A 13,754-nucleotide genomic window follows, 5' to 3' on the forward strand; every position below is an offset into this window, starting at 1 on the left:
TTTGTGTACTACTCATGCAATATATATCGACACTTAAACGATATCAGAAACAAAAAAGATGTTAATGGATTGTTGTGAAAATAAATCGTTAAGGAAAAGGTGTTAGGTAGCCTCTTTACCCGACGAAAATACGAGCCTATGTACTATAAACCATATAACTGGCCCCAGTGGAAGCGAGCGGGTGCGGACAAGAACTTTCAATGGGTTACAGCAGTACAGAACTCAAGCCGCTCCATCAAGCATTTCGTGTGGATGCGGCCTAATTCCTTCACTGCCAGAGGTCTTCCTGAAGTCAAATTCTCTGGTGGCAGCTACAACAGAAAAAAAAAAAAAAAGCATCAATGGTCATGTAGAGAGGATGGAGAATGTGAGACTGACTAGAAGAGTGAATGTGAGTGAGGTGGATGGGGAGAGAGGGGGGAGACCAAGGATGACAGGGATGGAGTGGAGGGATAGGAGACTGACTAAGAGAATGCATATGAGTGAGGTGTAGGGTGAGGGGGGGTAGGAGGGACCGAGGATGACTGAGATCGAATGGAGAGATGTATTACAGAGGGGGTGTGTGAATTGGAGGAGGAGCAGCCAAAAAGCAGAGGACAGGGTGACGTGGTGGCGATTTGTTTGCAGTCATTTCTTACGATTTAAGGCGTCTGATAGAAGATAGACAATTAGATAGACAAATAGATTAATAGATATATTGATAGACAGATAAATAGATAAACTGATAGATTGTCAGATAGGTAGAAATACAAATTGATAGATATATACATAGAAAGACAGATAGACAGAATGATATATAGATAGATTAACAGACAGACAGACAAATAGAATGATCGATCGATAGACAGATAAACAGATAGATTGGCAGATAAAAAAAACAGATAGATAGGAAAAACAAACAGCTAGTCAATGGGACAAATATCTTTTGCCCCACAGTGCTCGGAGGCTGGGTAGGGACGGTGGGCTTAGCGGTGGAGGTGCTTGGAGCTGATGACAGGTATGTGGCGGATATTTAAACTTTGTTCAGGAATAATTCTGGCCTTTGGTTCCTTCTTCCTTGCATTTAAAAAATTGCTTGCACTTTTGTTTTCCCTGAGTAGCTAAAAATCATGTAGTTTCTGTAGGTATCTTATTCACAGGCTCAAGGTATAATTGTCTGCATTTTCCTTTTCCATAAGCAGCCAAAAATCATGGAAATTTCTGCATGTTTTATATTAAAAAATTTAAGATATGGTTGTGTATAAAATTGCTTACTTATATATCTGTCTTCATAAGGCTGACAATTTACTGATCCACCCATCCATCATCCAAGCCTATGTCGCCCCACAGGGGAGCGTAGGAACCCGAGGCTAGGGAAGTTGGTCCTGATTTTTAAGATGAGAGTGGCCACCCTTACTCATCCCTGAGTGGCATTACGTGAGCAGTAAACCCCAACCATACCTTGGATATAAACCTTCACCGGCTCAATCCGATTGGAGTGACGTAATTACCCACTAAACCATCAGCCGCCAATATTTGGTTGTATGGTTACCACCCAGCATATTTAATGGTTTCGTGGTGTACAGGAAACCATTTGAATTGTCACTCGGTGCTGAATCACCCTCAGGCGGAAGGAAGAGGAAAGACTGAAGGAAAGAAAGACAGAATAGGGAATGTAAAGTCACTCGTAGGCAGAAGGACGAGAAAAGAATGACGGAAACAGGGACAGAAGAGGATGGAAGGAGGGAACGATGGAAGAGCGGAAAGGGTTGACACCTGAGAGCAGCATTATATTGCGTGAGTGGATGGTTGAGCGCCCCCACCTACCACTGACAATATTACTAATAATGTTTATAATTTCTGTTATTTTAAGGTTTGTGAAAGATTTCTGGTTTTATTTAATCTTCCATAAAGCAAGGACCGTATTCACACATTTTCTTAAGCTTAAATTAAATGTTCTGACGCATCTCTTGGCTTTTCTCTGTAGAGATTTTAAAAGTTGACCTTGTGAGTCAGAAACATATGACACTGATAACATTGATTTGTAGGCAGAATAATAATAATAATAATAATAATAATAATAATAATAATAATAAAAAATAATATCATAAAGAAGAAGAATAAAGCGCTCATAGAACGCGTACCTCCGCTAATGCCATTGCCATTAAAAAGGATCCGGATCAGGATCCGCCCCAAAATTTAATCAATTCTTTCTTGGTCGGTGGCCCACCTTTCCACAAAATTTCATCTAAATTCATTGAGAACTTTTGGAGGTATTGTGCAGGATACTCCGGATCCTATTCCAGAACAACCCCCAAATTTAATAGTTTCTTCCTTGGCCCATGGCCCGCCCTTCCACAAAATATTATCAAAATCCGTTCATAACTTTCTGAGTAATCCTGCTAACAGAGAGAGAGAGAGAGAGAGAGAGACAGACAGACAGACAGACAGACGAACAAACAAACAGACAAACAAACGCAGAGTCAACCATAACGTCCTTGGCGGAGGTAATAATTAGAGTCGGTTGTTGTTGACTTACGAGACCGATTGTGGAAAGTCAGTGGAGAGAGAAGTAGGGATGGCAGCAGGACTTGTTTCTGATTGTATGTGGTTGTTTATGATTTTACCTTCTGTCATACTGTTAGCATTCTTTAGTGAATATTACTGTAAGCTTGTACAAGATCACCCGTTGATATTACTTTTGGCCTCATGGAGTAGATATTGTATTCGTACACTTTTTTTTTTTTTTAATCATAGAATGTGTATAAGATTGATTATAAATCTCTGTCTTCATTTATATACTGATATAAAACTCTTAATCAGTGAATGAGAAGGAGAAATACAAACTTAACGGAAGCTTCCTTAGGTCTCTTAATTCAAAACTTTTTCAGGTTTGTGTTGCGTACCAAGTTGTTTGTCACCTTCACATTTACAGACACCAAACACTTAGCAGCAAGAGTGAATAATTAGGCATGGGTCTCTCTCTCTCTCTCTCTCTCTCTCTCTCATCTTCACTGATATCGGACACTTAGAGGGACCGCTGTGTTGTGCATGTACCCCTTTGTTATACTCTGGTATTCATAGAGTTCGAACCATATTCCCAAACTTTCTTCAGTTTAATTGTCACTCATGCAATAGCCAAATATTGTACGTCACAATCAGGCTACAGTGAATGTGAAGAATATAACTTTACGAGCACCGCAATTCCCAAACATTATTCAGCTTATCTGTGAAAGATTAGCTGAAAAATCATAATATGTTTCAAATTTTTCCTCTCCTTTTACGATTTTAACTGATAATACTTATGACTTCAATCTTATCTTACAGCTACAAAACCTCACTACCATACTAGAAAGAATGCTAAGCAGGGTTCAATGTAACAATGATTTCAGAATAAAATATGTGGCTATTGGGAACTATGTAACGGTTCAGAAAGACTATTATTATTATTTTTGTTGTTATTATTATTATTATTATTATTATTATTATTGTGAAAGCATCCTTTATGCAATAAGTCGTTCAGATAGGTTAATAATGACCTTTCTTTCTTTTAATAGTTTGGCAGGGGACAATTCATACACGTCAACATCTTCGGTGAGCACTTTGTTAGAGGGAACCGCTCAGATGGGCAAATATCTCTTATGAATATATACTTTTTGCAGGGGACCACTCTAGTGTGGCAATCTCTTTGGTGAACACATTGGCAGGCGACCGTTCTGATCATTCAGTATCAGTATCTTTTGCGAACAGTGACAAGGGACCGTGTACATAGGTTAATATATGAACGCTTTGGCACGGGACCGTCCTGAATTTTGTGACCACATTGGCAGGGGACCGACGTACGAGGCTGCGTTAACCTTTTCTCGCAGCGCAGACCACGAAACCACCAGACTCATCCTGGGCCTGACAACCTTGCCGTCCCAGGGCACTCTGAACGAACCCAAGGCTGTGAGTACTGGACCCTATTCGATTATGGAGGCTCCCTTTACTCTCTTCACTCTAACTTCGCCTAAAACTATCACCTTTCCATCTTGAATGTTGAGTTGTAACAATATATTAACACTGGAATATGATGATACGAAGGAGTGCTGTGGAAAGGGGTCGAACTGTAGTAAGTATATTTCTCAGCCATTGAGCTAATTGAAATAATCTACAAGAGGACGAACATCCGAGCCAACTGAATGCAACAGAACTATAGTTTAATTTTAATATACCTCTTTCATCATAACTTGGCATAGATTTTTATAACTTTTTTTTTTTTTCACTTACCTCGGTAACGGAAAAAGACAATGCATTGGCCCTCTGTCCTTTCCGTAGCACTTCTTCGTGACTAGCGCTATATTCAATAGTTGATCTATTTTTACTACTCAGTATTCAAAATGGAGAGACGGCATTTTTACGTCCAGCAAGCGTAAAAAAGAGTGTAGTATCTTCTTACTGAGCTCTTTTCACCTGAACCTTGCCTTGATTTTCGTCCTTTTGCAGTTTATTTCATATTCCTCAGTGGAAGAAAAAGACAAGACCGCCGCTCTGCATTCTTACCATAGCACTTCTTCATGATTAGCATCATAATCCGTTGTTAATCTCTTGCTACAGCTCGTTGTTCGAGATTTAGGGGCGGCAATTTTAGGCTAAGTTAGAGTAATAAGGGTATAGTTTATTTCTGCATGGAGCACAGTAATACTTTCCTCAGTGATACCACTGTGAATTATTTCGGTATCTGAATGACAAATAGCACATAAAAGAATAATGATCTGTAATATGTAAAATAAACTGTTAAGAAAAAGGAGCTTGTAAGTCCCCTTTGCTGAAACGAATGTGGATCTGAATTTACTACTTGAGAGTTTTGGACTGCAAGAGAATGTGGACACTAATAAATTTTTCAGTATCAGCATACATCAGGTTTAGAAAAATGGATAAATATACTGTAAAAGTAAATAACTATACTGTACCGGTATAAATAGATAAATATAGAGTGAAAATAGAAAACATGGTATAAACATAGATAAATATACTGGGAAAGTAGATAAAATGTAAAAATAAATATTACAGTGTAAAACAGATAAGTATGTGTGAAAGTAGATAAATATAGTGTGAGAACAGATATAGTGTAAAAATATAGTATGAATATATATATATATATATATATATATATATATATATATATATATATATATATACAGTATAAATATAGGTATAATGTGAAAATAGATACATAAAGTGTGAAAATCTAGTGTAAAAGCATATACTATGTGAAAATGTATAAATATAGTATAAGAATTAAATATAGTGTGAATAAATAGTATGAATATATATATATATATATATATATATATATATATATATATATATATATATATATATATATATATATATATATATAGTATAAAAATTGCCATAATGTGAAAATAACTATATATAGTGTGGAAATTAATATAGTGTAAAAATATATACAACGCGAAAATATATAAATACTCGAATAGTATAAGAATTAAATAAATATAGTGTGTGAATAGGTAAATATAGTGCGAAAATAGCTTTGACATAATATCATGCACTTGAACAACATGTCGCCTGGAAATATCAAGGCAGGACCACCTATTCCAGGACCGCAGGATCTGTATGGTCTATGTAACTCTAGGTAACTTTCTCTCTCTCAGGTGTGCTTTGATCTGAGCGTTGAGAAGCCTCCTTTCCCACCCCGTCGACATCCCCTTCAGCCCGAGGACCTGCGCACTGCAACAAACTTAAACATCCAGTACGGCACCTCTTGCATCAGCGGTCCACCAGTCATGCAGATTGAGGTGAGCCAGTGGGTGAGTGAGTGAGTGGGTGAGTGAGGGCATGAAGGAGTACCGTTGAAAGAAATGAATGGGTTTGAATGAGTGAGTGAGATAGTGAGAACAGAAGGGATAGGGAAGTTTGAGTGAGAGATAAATTAGTGATTGAGTGAAACTGAGTGGTGAGTGAGAATAGAAAGACACAGGAAGGGATACAGGTAAGTGCTGGAGCGAGTGAGTGAGAATGAAAAGAAAGGAGGACGGTTGAGTGCATGAGTAAGTGAGTGAATGCAAGTGACTGAATGAGTGAAGGAATGAGTAAATGCGAGTGAGCGAGTAAGAGCGGAAAGCAATAAGGACAGACTTAGTGACACAGGAGAGAGCAAGAGTGATAGGACATCGATCTAAGCCTTGTTCTTCTCTTCATGAATCTAACCCTTCGTCTTCTTCATAAATCTGACCCTTTTTCTTTTTCTTTTTCTCTGCACACAGGGTACTCTTGACGTGAGCGCTGAGGCTCTGGCAAAGGTGGTGGCAAAACACGGTCCAGAGTGCGGCCACACCCCCTCCAGCGACATGGACATCTTTGCCTCGCCTGTGTACGACCAAATCAACATCCATGCAGCGTGGACCACGGTGAGTGCCTCTCGGTCTTAGTCAATTAACTGGGTGATGATGATGATGATGACTGCAAAGGAGCAAGCATAACCTAAATGATTCATATGAGTGTGTGTGTGTGTGTGTGTGTGTGTGTGTGTGTGTGTGTGTGTGTGTGTGTGTGTGTGTGTGTGTTCCTATCTATGAAGAATACCTTCCCTCTTCATCCACTGGCCACTACAAAACTCCAGTACAATGCTGCTAGGCTTTCTTGTGTAGTGTCTGGATAAATGTATGGTTGGTATAGTGTGGTGTCCGGTACAAGGTATTGGTGGTACACTTTACGGTGTATGGATAGTGTGGTGTATGGATAGTGCACTATCTGGTATAGTGTATGGCTGGTGTAGTGTACGAGGATAATGTAGTGTCAGGTATAGAGTACGGTTGGTATAGTGTATGACGATAATATAGTGTCCGATATAGGGTATGGATGGTATAGTGTATGAGGAAAATGTATTAATGTATTGTCTGTTATAGTGTATGGCTGAAATAGTGTATAAGGATAGTGAAGTGTCTGGTAGAGTGTATGGTTGGTATAGTGTATGAGGATAATGTAGTGTCTGCTATACTGTACGGCTGGTAAAGTGTATGAAGATAGTGAAGTGTCTGGTATAGTGTCAGTATTGTGTATGAAGATAATATACCATTGCCTTGGCGTTGCAGGAGATGCCATCATACCTACTGACCCTCTTCCACCACCTGAACGACCACCTGCGAGTGTGGCTCCACCCCCACATCACATACGACCACACCACCACACACCCTCCTCGCAGCGTCAGGATAAACGCTACCAGGTCGGTGTTAATTTTTACCCTTAACTCATCCACATTTTCTCCTCAACTAACTTTCCCTTGGCCTTTTTTCCCTTGTTTTGGCTCGCCTTTTTTTTACATCATCTGGCTCTCCTTCCACCCCCCCCCCCTCATTTCATCCACGTTTTCACCTTACAGACTCTCCATTTTTCTTTTTGTCCATACCTGGCTTTCCCTTTTCCTTCATCATCTCACCTGTCCCACGTTGTCCTCTCATCTGACTCTCCCTTTGCCTTCTCCCCCACCCCCTCATTTGGCTCCCTTTTACACTTTTATCCCCATCTAACTTTCCGTTTTCCTTTTCCCCCCTCAGCTGACTCTTCATATGCTTTGTTCCCCTCATTGGATTCTCCTTTTCTCTGCAACTGACTCTCCTCTCCCCCCACCCCTCACCTCACCCACGTTTTGACCTCACTTAACCTTCCTTTTGTCTTTTCTCATCATCCGGATCTACTTTTTTCCTTTTTGCCATCATTTAACTCTCCCTTTACCTTTCCCACCTCATCTGACTCTCTATTTTCTTTTATTACCTTCATTTAACTCACACTTTGACTTTTTCCCCCCTCATCTGACTCTCCTTTTCCCCTTATTTATTGTCACCTGGTAAGCGTTTTCCCCTCAACTGACTCTCCTTCGCCTGACCCACGCATTCCCTCATCTGTCTCTCCTTTTCCTCTCCTTTTAAACCTTTTTGGCTCTTTCATATTAACGTGGCGGAGATTTTTTCCTATCTCGGCATATTTTCAAGACTGCCATGGCAGAATAATAATATAAAAAATACGGCTCTGCATTCTTTCCATCGTTCTTCTTCGTGACTAGCATCATACTCTTGTGTTATTCCTTATCTACAGGTCAGCTATCAAGTAGAGAGATGGTAATTTTCAAGTATAAGTGAAGAGTTTTGGTCAGTGTTCACACCTACCGGTACGTTTTTTACTATCACTTGACCCACCTTTACCCCTTATTTGACCCACCTCTACCCCTTACCTGACCCACCTTTACCCCTTATTTGACCCATCGTTACCCCTTATTTGACCCACCTTTACCCATTATTTGACCCACCTTTACCTTTATTTGACACACATTCAGCCTTTTTTGACACACCTATATCCTTTACCCTATATACTATGCTTTTCAGTTTTGATATACTCTTCCTATGATCATACCATCCGTCAATTAACTGACCAACATGGAGAAAACCATGATGTAGCCCTTGATACTGTATTTCTAAAGCTTTTGACGGAGTGTGGCGCCGTTCTTTGCTGTCCAGACTCCCTTGCTATGGCCTATCATCTTTTGTTCCACCGATTTCCTTATATCTAAGCAACAGAAAGATAAGAGTAAAGGTAGATGATGTATATTCCAATTTCCACTCTATTTAATACGGCGTGCCACAAGGATTAGACTTGGCTCCAACCCTGTCCGTCATGCATATTCATGATCTCTTGTCTGTCACCCATAATCCCATTCATTCATATGAGGATGACTCGACGCTTCGCAGTTCCTTCACACATAAAAACCCATTCACAAATTTTGATATCTCTGACTCCCGACTCAGCACAGCAATCTCCATTAATCAAGAATTATCAAAGGTCACTGGATGGGGACAAAATAACATTGCCTCATTTAATGCTAGGAAAACCCAATATATATAATTTACTATTAGACGGATATTGCCTGGTACCTTTACTACCTTCAGTGCTACTGACATTCTTATCTCTAAAAGTATTGAAATTCTCGGTGTTTCACTGAACAATTCCCTCAGCTGGATCTCTCATGTGAGATCACTTGCTAAAACCGCTTCATATGCATTATTGTGGAGAATTCGCAACTTTTCACTGACGAGTAGTTAGCAATAATTTACAAAAGTCATGTGGGCTCCCAACTGGAATGTTGCTTATTCTTGTGGAGTGGATGAGTAGACGTTGCACTAAAACAACTGAACATACTTTAGAACAAAGCTTTAAGACTATTAAAAAACCCAACAATTACAAATGAATTTCCTTTCCTACATGAAAGAGGGGATGTTGCTTCCATAACAATATATCACAGATATTTTTATAGCAAATGCTCAGATGAAGTTGCATCTGTTGTGCCATCTCTCCACGCCTTCCCCGCTGTTACACTGGCATCTTGTAGCGCTCATCACTGAACTGTCACATTATCATGTCGCAGAGCTTTCCTCCAAACTTAAACCTACAGCAGTTCAAGTCCATCTGGTACAGATTTTTTTTTAATGAATGTACGACACCTGTAATTTGGTGTATGGATTATTTTTTTCATTAAATTTGTTTTTCCTTCCTCTGTTCACCTTTAAAAAAAAATCCTACTGGAGCGTGAACAGTGATCCCTAGAACACTGATGCCAAAAGAGAGAGAGAGAGAGAGAGAGAGAGAGAACCTGTGTGACCTACAGGAGCCTGAGCAGTGACCTGTGGAACATCGTGACTGAGAAGCCTGACGGAGCATCCTTAGTGAAGTACCTGGAGACGCCCTTCTGGTTCCGTCAACTGGTGGTTCCTGCAGACTTGTACAACCTCGTCATTTATCGCTACATCAATGGCGAAGACGACCACGCCTGCGTCATCAGCGAAAATCAGGTCCGCAATACTCTAACCTCTTCGTATACCCCAGTTTTCGTAAGGTCTGTCACATATACAAGCTGTCAGAGTCACTGGCTATCTTATTAACTGTGTACCCCATTAAATTCCTGTGTCTCTCATCCAGTCATCTGCGAGAATCAGGTCTGGAGTGCTCTCACTCCTTAATATATCTATGTTTCGCTAGGTCTGTCCCATTCACGATCTCTGATATTGATAGGTTATCATATTAACTTACCCTGTCTCTCGTGCAGTTTCAGTGCTACATCAATGGTGAACACCCAAACACCAGCAACTTCAGCCCAGATCAGATCCATGATGCTCCCACGCCGTCAACCCCCCCCCCCTTTTTTTTAGTGTCACATTCGCAGTTTGTCATATTTACAGGCAATCATATCAACTCCATTATTTTTTTTCTTACTATTTCCACACGCTTTTATTTAGCTTAGTGCAGACATTTGGAGCGGGAGGTTAGATTTTGGCTACATTTCTACTATCGGCAACGTGGCGATCTTCCGAACTGATTACTTTTCGTCTAGCAGCTTCAAGAACAAGATGAAGGTGCATCGGACTGATGGGGTTAACATAATGTATCTCCTGCGGTTTTCAAATACCGCTGAATCAATGGCCAAGACGACCACACCTGCATTATCAGCACCTCCCATACCCTTAAAAAAGAAAAAAAGTCCACAATACGTTTTCCCTCGTCCAGTGCAATATCAATCCGGTCTGTTATATTTTCCACTCTTATTCCCTCTATCTGTCTCTCTACAGCCAAAAACCATAATCCCGCAGGGGGGGGGGGGTTTGCCTATGAGTTACTGTAGTTGTTTTACCGGGAGAGGCACAAACACTCTCCCAACCAACTTGTTGACACGTAAGGAACACGCATGAGTTGGTTATATGATTACCGCCTAGCGTTGAAAATGGTTTCCTGACACCCAGGAAACCAACTGGCATGCTACTGAATGTAAAGCTATCTGAAAAGGAAAGATGAACAATAAAAGGTGACAGGAAAGATGGAAGAAATTGGAAGAGAGGAGGGCAGACACAGAAAAAGAATGATAAACGTGAAAGAAGAAGTAGGGAGCATTCCATCAAGTGAATGGATGATGGTCGCCACCCCCTACCACCAGCCACTTACTGTGCCGTAAATCTCTTGCCATTTTCAGATACAGGCACATCAATGACGAAGACTCGGACACCTGCATCATCACCACAAATCCGCCACACTCACTGACTTGTATATGAATAGCCTCAACGTAGCCCAGTTAACCACATACGAGTTTGGTGCTTCATGGATGTTGAAAATGTCGACATTGACAGTTTTAGCATGATTAACATGTTTCGCGTTTATAATTGAAAATATCACGTGAAAATAACTGGCATATTGTCAAGTACTTGGTGAATGAAATTATACTTCTGTTTAGCCGTAAACAAGGAAACTAGTTAGGAATTTCTTAAACTGAAAAAGTGGACGGTCATCGATACTGTACCACCTCCACCACCACCACCATTACTACCACTATCATCATCATCATCATCATCATCATCATCATCATCATCACAGTCATCGTTCCCATCACCATCAGCAGCAGCAGCACAGTCATCTCTCCCATCATCATCATCATCATCATTATTACCATAATTGCCATGACAGTCATCGTTCCCACCACCATCATCATCATACATTCATCGTTCTCATCCCCATCATCCTCATCACTACCATCACCATCACCCTACCCCTATCATCATCATCATCACCATCACCCTACCCCTGTCATCATCATCATCATCATCATCATCGTCATCATCATCATCATCATCATCACCCTACCCTTTTCATCATCCCTATCTTCATCACTCTACCCCTATCATCATCATCACTACCATCAACCTACCCCTACCATCATTATCATCATCACTACCCCATTTCCCATCATTTCGAATTAACATCGAGCTCTCACTCCCACAGGTTCGAACCCTTGACGGGAAAGTATACAGCTTCGAACCCTCAAACTGTTGGATGACCGCTACCCTCCAGTACCACAGCCGAGAGCACGACAACGCTATGCCTTACGAAATCAGTATTCAGGTTCGCTTTACTGATCAGTGGGAGGTGCGACTGTTGTATCCTTGGCTTGGACTTTATATCGAAACCACGAGAGATGCCTTGATGGTGAGTTGCACGTGGGTTGGACAGTAACATGCACCGCTCGTACATTCTTCATCCCCCCTCCTCTCTCTCTCTCTCTCTCTCTCTCTCTCTCTCCGATTAGTTGGAAATTGCGATAACAATGATGAATATCAATAATAATAATAATAATAATAATAATAGGATGCTGCTGCTGCTGCTGCTGCTGATGATGATGATGATGACTGTCTCTCTGCCTTCCAGCTGAACGGCGAGATCGTGAACGAGGCCCCTGAGTCTTTCCTTTACCATCGCACCGAGAACGGCATCACTGTGGACATCCCCGAGATCGCCTCCGTCAGCGTCTTTGACAGTGTTGTTATACGGGTTAGTTACACTAAATCCTGGTGCTGGAGAGGAGCACCTTCATGTGGTGGCACCGATACACACAGGTCGCTTAGCTGCTTGGTTATACAAACTTCCCTCTACTACTCCCCAATCCCCTCAGTGGAGGATGGTGAACTGCAGATCAGCTAAAGTCAGCAGCCCACCTGGATCAATTTTCAGATGAACCTGGGGTTACTACTACTACTGCTACCACAACTACTACTACTACTACTATTACTACTACTACTACTACTACTACTACTACTACTGCTGCCGCTGCTGCTGTTGCTGCTGGTGCTGCTGCTGCTGGTGCTGCTGCTGCTAGCATTACTACTACGACCATTTTTTTCATCTTCATATTCTTCTTTTTCCTGGCCGATGAACTACGCGCAATAAGTTACAAGAGAACGAAATTAAGGCAAAGTTAAGGTAAAGAACTATCGTAACTAATGTTATGGGGTAACGTGACTTCTTGCTGGCTCGACGAAGTATTAGCGAGACACCAAACCTTTATCACAGTAACAGTAACGGTGAAAAATGGAACAACTACCTAATATTAATACTGGTGGGGGGTTAAGGGTAGCTTAAATATTAGTAGGGAATAATACTGATAGCAACTACTCCGTTCACAGTTCCGAAAAGCATGTTTACAGCAATGGTGAGGAGGGGATAATCATAACAGCCGTGACGGTAACTCTGACATTAAAGGCAAGGGGGAGTAATATTACTGTTCCTTCACCTAAACTTAACCCAGGTCTCTGTCCCTTTGTAGCTTGTTCCACGCAGGTCAGCGGCAGGAAAAGAAAAGGCTACATCTGTACATCATTTCTAGAGCACTTACTCGTGACTAGCACCATGTTCTGATTTATTGCTACATCTCAGTACTGAAGATGGAGAGATGACAATTTAGGCCAAGTTAAATTAAACAGATATCAGCATTGAAGATTGGGAAATGCAATTTTAGGCCAAGTTAAAATGAAGAGTAAAATATTGTCCACCCGCGTTCAGGTATCGGAGTCCCACTCGTTGAAAATGAAGGGTCTGTGCGGGGCCTACTATGGGGAGCAGGCCAATGACCTGAGGGGACCGAAAGGCTGCCTCTACTCTGACCCCGAGCTGTTTGTGCACTCGTGGAGCACCTCGGGCGAAGGCTGCAACAGGTTCACTCTCAGGGCCAATAAGGGCAACGTTGCAGAGTACCAGGAGACTTGCCCACACCAGGTAAGGCCACAGAGTATATAGCAGCAGGTAATGTCACAGTACCAGGAGGCTTGTCCACATAAAGTAAAGCCACAGTGTACACCACACCAGGTAATGTCACAGAACACCAGGAGGTTTGCCCACACCAGGTTATATCACAGTGTAGCAAGAGGCTTGCCGACACCAGCTATAGTCACAGGGTGCCA

General features: G+C 41.3%; 1 protein-coding gene across 1 annotated transcript in view; it reads left to right on the forward strand.

Annotated features, from left to right (window-relative positions):
- LOC145398680 (hemolymph clottable protein-like) overlaps window positions 1–13,754 on the forward strand; it is a 67,969-nt gene that overhangs the window by 38,435 nt on the left and 15,780 nt on the right. Inside the window, exons 10-18 of the mRNA XM_080271484.1 lie at window positions 937–997; window positions 3,810–3,927; window positions 5,640–5,783; window positions 6,252–6,395; window positions 7,080–7,190; window positions 9,684–9,827; window positions 11,803–12,006; window positions 12,226–12,348; window positions 13,357–13,569. Coding sequence (XP_080127610.1) covers window positions 937–997; window positions 3,810–3,927; window positions 5,640–5,783; window positions 6,252–6,395; window positions 7,080–7,190; window positions 9,684–9,827; window positions 11,803–12,006; window positions 12,226–12,348; window positions 13,357–13,569 — 1,262 coding nt within the window. The remainder of the gene's footprint in view (window positions 1–936; window positions 998–3,809; window positions 3,928–5,639; window positions 5,784–6,251; window positions 6,396–7,079; window positions 7,191–9,683; window positions 9,828–11,802; window positions 12,007–12,225; window positions 12,349–13,356; window positions 13,570–13,754) is intronic.

This window comes from Coenobita brevimanus, chromosome 46 (assembly GCF_032717465.1).
Source record: "Coenobita brevimanus isolate Jiangsu-jjx chromosome 46, ASM3271746v2, whole genome shotgun sequence".
NCBI lineage: Eukaryota > Metazoa > Arthropoda > Malacostraca > Decapoda > Coenobitidae > Coenobita > Coenobita brevimanus.